Source organism: Aptenodytes forsteri, unplaced genomic scaffold (assembly GCF_000699145.1).
Source record: "Aptenodytes forsteri isolate BGI_AS27 unplaced genomic scaffold, ASM69914v1 Scaffold25, whole genome shotgun sequence".
NCBI lineage: Eukaryota > Metazoa > Chordata > Aves > Sphenisciformes > Spheniscidae > Aptenodytes > Aptenodytes forsteri.
The window spans coordinates 558,068-567,355 of NW_008796180.1; the positions used below are offsets into that span (position 1 = coordinate 558,068).

Genomic DNA, 9,288 nt, shown 5'->3' on the forward strand with positions numbered 1-9,288 from the left:
GCCCCGGTCCCCCCCGGTGTCCCGGGGGCTTTCCTGGGGGCAGACCCTGGTCCCCGCCGTGCCCCGGGACTCTCCTTCCCCAGGTGCTTGGGCGGGGACGGAGTCTCACACCTCGCCTTGTCCTGGAGCCGTGGACCCCTCTACCGCCATCCGGGGTCTCTTTCTCCGTGTGCTGTTGCTGGGGCGTTTGGCAGCAGAGCTCCTCGGTGCACGGCTCTAATCCTGCCCTTGGGATCGCTGGCCGCTCCTCGGAGGCGCTGCTAAATGGGGAGGGGAGCAGGCTGCTCGGTCCCCATCAACGGCCGAGTTAAGATGTTTTATCGCTACCTGCCCGTAGCGATCCTCCTTCCTGCTGGTGCGCACCCGTTTGGCTGCTCTGACTCTTTAAAGGATCATCCGGTTAAACCCGGCGTGTCGATAGCCTTTGATATAACGAGCAATATGGTCTTGAATTGTTAGACGTGCTGGCAGTGTTTCAACAAGTTCTTCCTCTTCCTTCGGAGCAAGTATCACTGCCTGCCAGGCTCTTGCTCATCCTTGTTCTAGAGCTTGTATAACGTCTTCCAAAGATGGCACCAGATATTTGGGCGCTTTCCAATCCAAATGCCAAAAGCGCTGACTTCGTAACGGTAGGCAGGAAGGTGAGGCTCTCCCGTTGCTCTCCCGTTGCTCTCGCCCTGAGACCTCTCTGAACTCCGGGTGCTTCCCACATGGGAAGGTCGAGTGGGAGCTTGTCCCGGAGCTCAGTGCAGCTCCGGTTATGGGAGGGAGGTTTTTTTAGCGATGAAAGGTCACGGGTGCCATTTGGTTTATCTGTAAACTGCATGGAGTCGCAGGTGATTTGTTACTTTTCAGTTCATTTAGTCCACATTCCTAAGGAAACCAGGCCTTTGCGATCAAGTCGTGTGTGTGTGTGTGTGCATCCTAACTACTCTTGAACCCGCTGCCTGATTAAACCGCAATTTGTCAGAGCAGTAACGTTCTCAAAGGCAGTTGAGTCACGGTGTGTTTGGAGAAAACAAATGACTGGGTAAGTGAAAGGGATCCTGTAAATAGTCTGGGTGCGAAGAAGGAAAACATGGGGCGGGAAAGTCATCCTTCAAACAACAAAATCCACCTAAGAGGACTTTTAAACAGCGACCTTAGGGGAAGTTTGTGGTTGAAGTTTTATGCACTGGAGCCGATCTGCAGTAAAAGACGAGGCAGCAGGTAGCCGAGGTGCGCTTGGTCTGATGCCTCGCGTGTTGATTCATTGAGTGCTGCTTGTGCTCTTGAAACGCCTCAACTGTTTTGGGGATGAGTGGAAAGAGCTCAGCCAGGGAGCGGTCAGACGCCAAAGAAAAATGTCTAGCTCTTTGCGAGTTGCAAGTTTCCGTCTTAAAAGTCTGTCCCTTTGCATCCGTGCACAGATTTGTCATCTAGAACGTTCCGTGCCTCGAGGGCTGATGAACGCCAAGGGAGATCTTGACTAATTCCTGTTTCCTTTGTTCAGGGATATCATGTCCATTTACAAGGAACCGCCCCCGGGAATGTTTGTTGTGCCTGATCCCCACGACATGACCAAGGTAAGAGAAGATTTGGAGCTGGTTCAACTTTCCGCTTCTCTGTATGTTGCTGTTGATGGCTGCTTTAAGGGTTTGCCCAAATGGAGTATTCCCTTAATGTTTTGAGAGAAGGCAGGCCGAGTCTTGCAAGAGCGTAATGAGGCTCCGTTTTTCCTGGTGACATTGAGATGGGCTGCATTTAAAATGGGAGGAGGCTCTCAAGGAAACTGGCTCTGTGGAGAGATACCAGCACGGGGATCTGAGGAGCTTCCACAGATAGAGCCAGCTCTGCTTTAGTGGCCCTGCGAACCAGTGGGGTGCTGATCCAGCTCGTTTCATCCTACTGATGCTTGAAAACAATCAATAAAGCAGCTCAAAGAAGAGAGAGCTCCATGGAAAGCTGTTGGCCACGGGGGGCTTCTCAGAGAGGCTGGAAATGAGAAACGTCCGTTAGCCACAAGCACTGCTGGAGTATCTATAATCTGCCTGCGGAACTGGGGGATGTTTAATAGTTGTGAGCTGGCGGAGAGGTGTGTCCCTGCACCCGGGCCCTGTCCCGCTGTGGAGCTGCCCGCTGGGTTCTCACAGGTACCAGGGTTGCGCGCAGGTCTGACCCACACAGCCGCTCCCGCCACGTCGCCTCCGGCAGACCTACTTTCTAGGGATACAGGCATGGCTACGGCCTTTCCTGCCCCGGTTCTTCCCCTCCTGGCTCTCGGGGTTTTCCGGGACTGGGAATTTCCAATTATGTCAGAGAGAATGCAGTGAGCTGGGAGGGCAGAGGTTGCTCGAACGGTGTTCTTGATCCAGCGTGTTTCTCGGCTGGTGCTGCCCTTTCTCCAGCCGGTGTCGCCTGGTCTGGCTGTGCTGGTTTCTGAGAGTCGTGTGTGAGGTTGCTTTGGTTTTTCCTCTGGTGCGCACTTCTCCCACCCCCCTGAACGAACGTGGCATCCCCCAGATTCCCCTCGGTTCCCTCCATGTAAGCGCCTGCCTGACTTAAGGCCCCTGGGTTTTTGGAGGGAGCACAAAGGGAGCGTCTCTGCACAGCCGACTCCCACCCGGGGCGCTTTGCTGCAGCTCTGGCTTCCCTCAGCCTTGGTAGCTGAAAGTGCCAAAACGCCCTTCCATGGAAACGCGGGTTTGTAGAACACCAGCCTTGGGGCTTTCAACTGAAATCCTGGGGAGGTAAGAGGATCGTTAAAGGAGACTGCTTGGATCACTTGGGGAGCAAGCTTCCTTCGTAGCCCAAAGGGAGTAGATTTCCTGGTATACAATTGGGATCTTTGAGGGTAATTAGCACGGAGAGAGTAGGGTCTTAATTTTGGATCCTGGCAGAGGAAATTGAGTGATTGGCTTTAATAAGACCAAATCAGCACGAGACCATAAAATTGAGGAATGCTCTAGTGTTGGCAGAAATTCTGAATTTTTTTTTCTCTCTAAAATTAGATTTTTTTTTTTTCATATTTAATCTATCTTTTTTTTTTTTTTTTTAAGCAGAGCTTACCAGCTGAACTGGGATTCGGTCTGGTTTGGACTGTATAGAGATGTATGGGAGGCAGCTGTTGTGGACTCTGGCCAAACCTTGCGTTGGAAACCTGCTTTGCACATTTGAGAGTGGCAGAGGGGAGAGAAGTGCGCAGCAGTGGCTCTGGCTAACGAGGGAAGGAGGGAGGGTTAAGTATGGCCTGCACATGGCGTGTGCTTGTGAAAGGCGCTGCCTCCGTGCTGCTGCCTGGGTGGAGATTTCTTGCCTTCGGTTGGCTTTGTTGAGGATTTGACGGTGCTGCACAATTTTGAAGTGGTGCGCAAGACGGGCTTTTGTTTTCCAGATTCATGCATTGATCACAGGCCCATTTGACACGCCTTATGAAGGGGGTTTCTTCTTGTTCCTGTTTCGCTGTCCTCCAGATTATCCCATCCACCCACCAAGGGTCAAACTGATGACAACAGGAAATAACACAGTGAGGTTTAACCCCAACTTCTACCGCAATGGGAAAGTCTGCCTGAGTATTCTGGGGTAAGAGGAGACTTTGGCTGTTTTGATGGGAAATCAGGAGGTGGCTGCAGGCTGTATTCTGCCTCACGCATCCTTCTCAGCGCGTTGTGCCCTGATCTTGCCTCAGACGCGTGCTCGGATGCACCTTTATGCTTCTGTGAAGTCGTGTACAGAACCAGAGTCATAAAGCAGCACAAATTCCTCCACTGAAATAAGAGTCTAACTTGTCTTTAAAAGCACCTGAGAATGGAGCAGGGGAAGCATGAAGTTCGGTGGACGCTGCCGCTTTCCTCCTGCTTCCCCTTGCAAAGCCTCGGCCCGAGCACTGCGTTTTCTTCCGCTTTTGTGCTTTGCAGCCTGATCCTTAATGTTGTTTGAATGTAGGTTTTTGTGGCTTTAATTTCCTCTCTGTGTGGGTTTAAAAATAAATAAATAAAATTAAAAGCCGCTAAGAACTTCCTTGAGAGCCATTTGACTGCTCTGGGCTTCCACCTACACAGAGTATGTGGGGCTGAGCGGGGAGTGTAATGATTTACAAGCACTGCTCCCATGCTGCCTGTTCAAACAGGCTCCGCTGCTGCAAACGCTCGTTATTCACCTGCTTGATTTTTAAACACGTGAAAGTCCTGGTTGATCGAATGGCTCTTACGGCTCTGCCAGAGGAACCCTGGCCGCGGTGTGATATTCCCAACCCCAGCTGTGACAGTTCCAGTTGCCAGTAAAGAAAGGCTTTTGCTGAGGCTCTGGACTGGTGCGGCTGGGGTGTTAGTACCTAGTTCCTTCTGCTGCAGAGAGGGGGTAACGGCAGCCAGGTGAGGAAGGGGCAGTGACGGCTTGAATTGCTGTAGGGATTTGATCAACCAACAGGAGCCCTGATGTGGTTAGAAGACTGCCTTTGCTGGGGTGGTTTCAGCAGCGCTGCGCGTGTGCCACTTACACCAAAGTTGGCCAAAGTAGCTGATACCTATCAGCTGATAGATACTGGCCTCGGGGCTGGCAGAGAGAGATGCGTCGTGCTGGGAAACACCTTCCCCAGCACAGGAGTCTTCCTGATCCAGTGAGCTGGATGCCAACGCCTGCAAAGCGCTGGGATGTGTAGGGCATGTCCGTATCTCGGGGGTCTGAATGCCCAGCAGCTCCCGCGCAAGCTGCCTTGTTGCTCATGCAATTGTAGCCCTGGCCTGGAAGCTAAATTATTGAAGAGTGAACAAAGAGCCTCGGCCTTAGCAGAAATGGGAAGCGCAGAGGGAGCTGCAAATGAAAGGATTTAGGAAGAGCATATGTGGGTCAGCACATCCTTGTTCAGCTCGCAGGGAAACGGGTCTGTATCTGGAACTAGGATATTGAGGGCAAGCAGCAGAACAGCTTTTTCTGCTTATGCTGTTCTGAGCAAAAGTTTTTGCTACCCTGTGTGTATGAAACGGGCGCCTTATTCCGATAGCAGAGCATCCGTTAGTGCTTTTGCTGGCAGTCCTTGCGCTGACTGTCTGCGTTACAGACTGCACAAGTGATGGTCTTGTCTGAGTCTTGAAAATCAGATTTTAGTTCTTAAGAACTGTTGGTTTTGACTAATGGTAGTGCTGGTAGCTTGTGTTGCTCCAGGCTGCTGTGCAAGAAGATAGCCATAGCTTTAAAGTGCCCTGTAAAATGCTTGGAAATGTTACTTTTCCGCAACTCGTGTGCAATGCCCCGTGTGTGTTAGCAGTGGAGGGAAGTTTACCAGCCTCTCTTGTCTTGCACAAGCTAAAGTACTCATTTGATTGAGAGAATAAACTACTTTGACCCTGAAAACTTTCTCGGTGTCCAGTGCTTTCTGTATCTGTAGCAGCTGTTTCTTTTCCTGTCGCATTTCTGTAAGGTATAGGTGTGGTTTCCCAAGCTTTCTGGTCTTTGGTAGTTGGAGGGATGGTGCTCACTGGGCCAGTCCTGCGTTGTTAACTGATACCTTTCTGTTTTAATGCCTCAGCACTTGGACCGGGCCTGCATGGAGCCCAGCACAGAGTATCTCTTCAGTCCTCATCTCCATCCAGTCTCTGATGACTGAGAACCCCTATCACAATGAACCCGGCTTTGAGCAGGTGAGAGTTTGAGGTGGATCGTCTCTGGTTCTGCAGCTCTTTGTCTTTTCCCTCCACCCCGCGCTCCTGGTGGCAAAACCCATTCTGGAAATGGGGACAAAAGTAGGTTATGTCACTTGGCTCTTTTCCAGCTTGCTCTGCCTCCAGTCAGAGCTTGAGGGGGAGTTGCAAGCCAGCTCTGAACCGGAGGCTGCTCAGCTCACGTATGTGTAAGGTCACAGAACAAGAGGCATTCGAGAAGTTGCCGGGGAGGTGGGATGGCTCTTCATTTCTCTGCTACGCGACTCCTGAAATGGCTTCCTTGGGACATATTGTCGCGCAGGAACCAGACTGCTCAGGTTTTCATGGTCTCCAGCATCTCGGAGAGGCAGGTTTCTGTGCTAACTGTATCAGTTGACCTGTCTCCACAGCTGTGTGAGTCCGAGGCTCTGGAGACATGTAAAATCTTGCCAGCTTTTCATTTGCAGTATAAATTAGCTCAGCATCCACAGAACAGAAAGCCGTAGTGGGGTTCATGCACCAGTGAAATTCATCGGACCCAGGAGGGAGGGATGAAGAGCCATTGCAGTCACATGGACTCACTGGCCCAAATTCTATTTCCAGGAGAGGCACCCCGGGGACAGCAAGAACTACAATGAGTGCATTCGGCATGAGACCATCCGGGTAGCAGTGTGCGACATGCTGGAAGGAAAGTGTCCCTGTCCTGAGCCATTACGGTATGGAAAGGAGGCGTGGAGGGAGCATAAGCAAGTGGGCGTGGGGAAGCAGAATAAACTTCTCTGGCTGCCCCTCCTGAAATCCTGAGAGCTGCTCCAGGGAAGAGCAAGTCTTTAACTCTCCCTGGTCCAGCGAAGAGTTGTTTTGTTTCCCCTGAAGTGGATGGCTGCGTCTGTGTGTAGCCCGGGCGCTGTGCATTGACAAAGGCCGCGTTAAAGTGCACAACGGCTGCATCCTCTGACTTGTGTTTGAGTATAAATGTGCCTTGTCTTAAAAATCTCGGAGGGAGGGGAGCACAGCTGTTGTGGAAACATGGGCAGAATCTCTTCAGCTGCAGGGATGCTGCAGTTCGTTTCGCTCTGCGTCCTGCCTCGCTGTACCCCGTTAGTTGTCTGGGACACCCTGCGTGGGCGTCCACACCGGTTACGTGAACTGGAGTTCGGTGGGATGGGGTGACCCTGGATGATGTGACCGTTGGAACACTGTCATTTTGTGTTGACTGTTTGCTCTCTCGTTGCGTCCAGGGGCGTAATGGAGAAATCCTTCATGGAATACTACGACTTCTATGAAGGGGTGTGTAAAGAGAGACTTTACCTCCAAGGACAGACAATGCAGGTGGGTGGCAGACAATTTACTTGTTGATAACACACTGCCTTAGATAAGGGTGTATGGTTAGTGACAAACAACAATGTGCAGCACCTACAGGTACGTGGCGTGGATCTGGATCTTTTCTAGGAAATGTCTATTCCAACTTTGAATCAACCATGAAACTAAGACCTGAGACGTTCCTGTAGATAAAACACTGCCTTCCTCAAGTTCAGAGTATGCACGCAGTGTTTTCAAGGCTGTTAGGCTTCTCAGAGTGCTGGACCTGAGCCACTCTCCAGGCAGGCAGATACTTCTTTCAGCAGTGGAACCGGTAGAGTTTGCTTTCACGTGGATTTGGTGTTAAGCAGGGAGGGCACGTGCAGGTTATTCAATGCTGGTGGCAACTGAACTCCATTGCAGTATTTTCCTGTTGGGTCACTGGCAGAGTTTCTCTTCTTCTGAGGTTCCTTTGCTCATACAGCAGATAGGAACTTTTCTCTGATGCTCCTTGTTCTGTCAGATGAGATTGAAAGTGGCTGACTGAGTCAAAAGTTACCGGAGGAGGAAGGAGTGGGGGAAGAGTGACAATACAGCAGACCCATCTAGACAGGTTGAATACAGGAGCTTGTTTCTGCAGGAAAGTAGACTTTAAAGAATAGATTGCCAAGCTATTTGCATATGAACAGATGTTTCTTCCACCCTCATCAGCCACCTCTTGTCTGACTCATTGAGAAATTCCGCTGCTAAGAAAAGATGGAGGTGGCTGATTTAATGATCTTGTGTCTCTGAGCCCTTTTTTCCTATCAGTGCCTTCACTGGCTGTGTAATTCATAAATTGAAAGCACTCCCAAAGCAGGGGAGTTGATGTTTGGAGTGAGAAATTCCCGTAAGGAAGGGCTGTGTCTTCAGAGAGTACTGAACTGAAGGCTGTGTGGTGAAGTTTGGTGACATTAGAGGATTGTCAGGTGTAGCCCGCTCTTATTTCTTCTTCAAGGAGCCAGGGCTCCGTTGCTTTCTCTGTGGGTTTATGGACTGTGGCCTGGGACTGTGTTGTGTTCCGTTCCCAGAGGCAGTGACTGCCGTGGTCTGTTTTCTGCTCACTTGTAAATAGTAGTGCAGGAAGCATGGACACAACGTGCTGGAGAGATGGCATTGTTGTCTTCATTACCCTGTATTTAAAATGAAGTCACTCCAGGCTCGGTATCAGTTGAGCGCTTGCCAGATGTGCTGTCTTGTTAACTCCAGGGCCACAGGTTGGCTTGTACCAAAGATTCCCATCAGATAGGACAGCGTAAACTCCACCGCCACCTTATATAGCCCTAGCAACGTGTCTTTGACCTGGGACGGGGATAAAAGCAGCAAATGTTAAATAATCTCCAAAGACTTTTTGCCTCTGACTTGGCTACATCTCAGCTGGGGGCCTTGATTTAAAACGAGAATGGTGACGCTTTCATTTGGAAAGGGTCTGTAGCACTAATATAAGGTGTCGTCAAGTCTTTGGGCTCTGGATTTTAGGGGCTTTCATTTGTAACGTTTTCCCTGCCTCCTTGGAGTGGGCCTGAGACCAAAGCTTTGAAATAGTTTACTTCCTCAAAGCTGCTAGTAGAAATCCAACCCGTGTCTGCCTGGCCTTTCATCTGTTCTTGAAGTTTGCTTGGGTTTGTAAGGTTTCCCAAAAGAGACCCCAAACAGAAATTATCTTCAGTCTTCAACCTCTGCCACGACAGTGGGAAGTTTAGGGGCCTCTCCATCGTAAGATGGGATTTAACCCTTAAGTCTTTGACCATTTGTTGCCCAATTACTACGCAGCTTTTTTTCTTTCTGCCTCTTGCCGGAAGGATAATGGTCTGTGTTAATAGGCTTATCTATGGTTTTCTTCCAGGATCCTTTTGGTGAAAAACGAGGCCACTTTGACTATCAGTCCCTATTAGTGCGTTTGCAAGGAATTCGGCAGAAGGTGCAAGAGAAACACCAGCAGGAGAATACAGAAATAGACTCTGAGAGCAGCTCCTCCGAGACAGAGACAGACACTCAAGGTTGCTCTAAAGCTTAGAGCTACGTTAACAGTGGAGAGGCCAAGCCGTGGGGATGTTCTGTCTTCACACTCTAGAGTACCCCTGACAGACTCGACAACCAAACCAACGCCAGAGCGGAGAAAACTGCGGGATGTCTTCTGTCTCCTTTTACTGCTCTGGTGGATAACGCTGAACGAGAAGACTTCATGCTAGACAAAGCCAAGCTTGTGACAGGCTACTCTTAAAAGGTACTTACTATGCTAGAAAGCTGGAGCATGTGGCGTCAGGTTCTTTTTTGGAAACACCTACACTGGTTGGTTTTTTGTTTTTTTTTTTTCCCCCTCCTTTTG

At 50.3% G+C, this 9,288-nt stretch overlaps 1 protein-coding gene across 1 annotated transcript; it reads left to right on the forward strand.

Moving 5' to 3' along the window:
- Window positions 1-1,496: 1,496 nt before the first annotated feature.
- Window positions 1,497-9,081, forward strand: UBE2Z (ubiquitin conjugating enzyme E2 Z). The gene is made up of 6 exons (XM_009287755.2): window positions 1,497-1,565; window positions 3,374-3,561; window positions 5,507-5,618; window positions 6,222-6,334; window positions 6,860-6,950; window positions 8,806-9,081. The coding sequence occupies exons 1-6, from the start codon at window positions 1,500-1,502 to the stop codon at window positions 8,974-8,976; spliced, it is 741 nt and encodes a 246-aa protein (XP_009286030.1). The 5' UTR covers window positions 1,497-1,499; the 3' UTR covers window positions 8,977-9,081.
- The last annotated feature ends 207 nt before the right edge of the window (window positions 9,082-9,288 follow it).

Coding starts and splice junctions, on each gene's coding strand:
- UBE2Z (XM_009287755.2), top strand. CDS start 1,500: ATGTCCATTTACAAGGAACCGCCCCCGGGAATGTTTGTTGTGCCTGAT. Junction 1,566..3,373: donor ATCCCCACGACATGACCAAG/GTAAGAGAAGAT, acceptor TTTGTTTTCCAG/ATTCATGCATTGATCACAGG. Junction 3,562..5,506: donor GTCTGCCTGAGTATTCTGGG/GTAAGAGGAGAC, acceptor TTAATGCCTCAG/CACTTGGACCGGGCCTGCAT.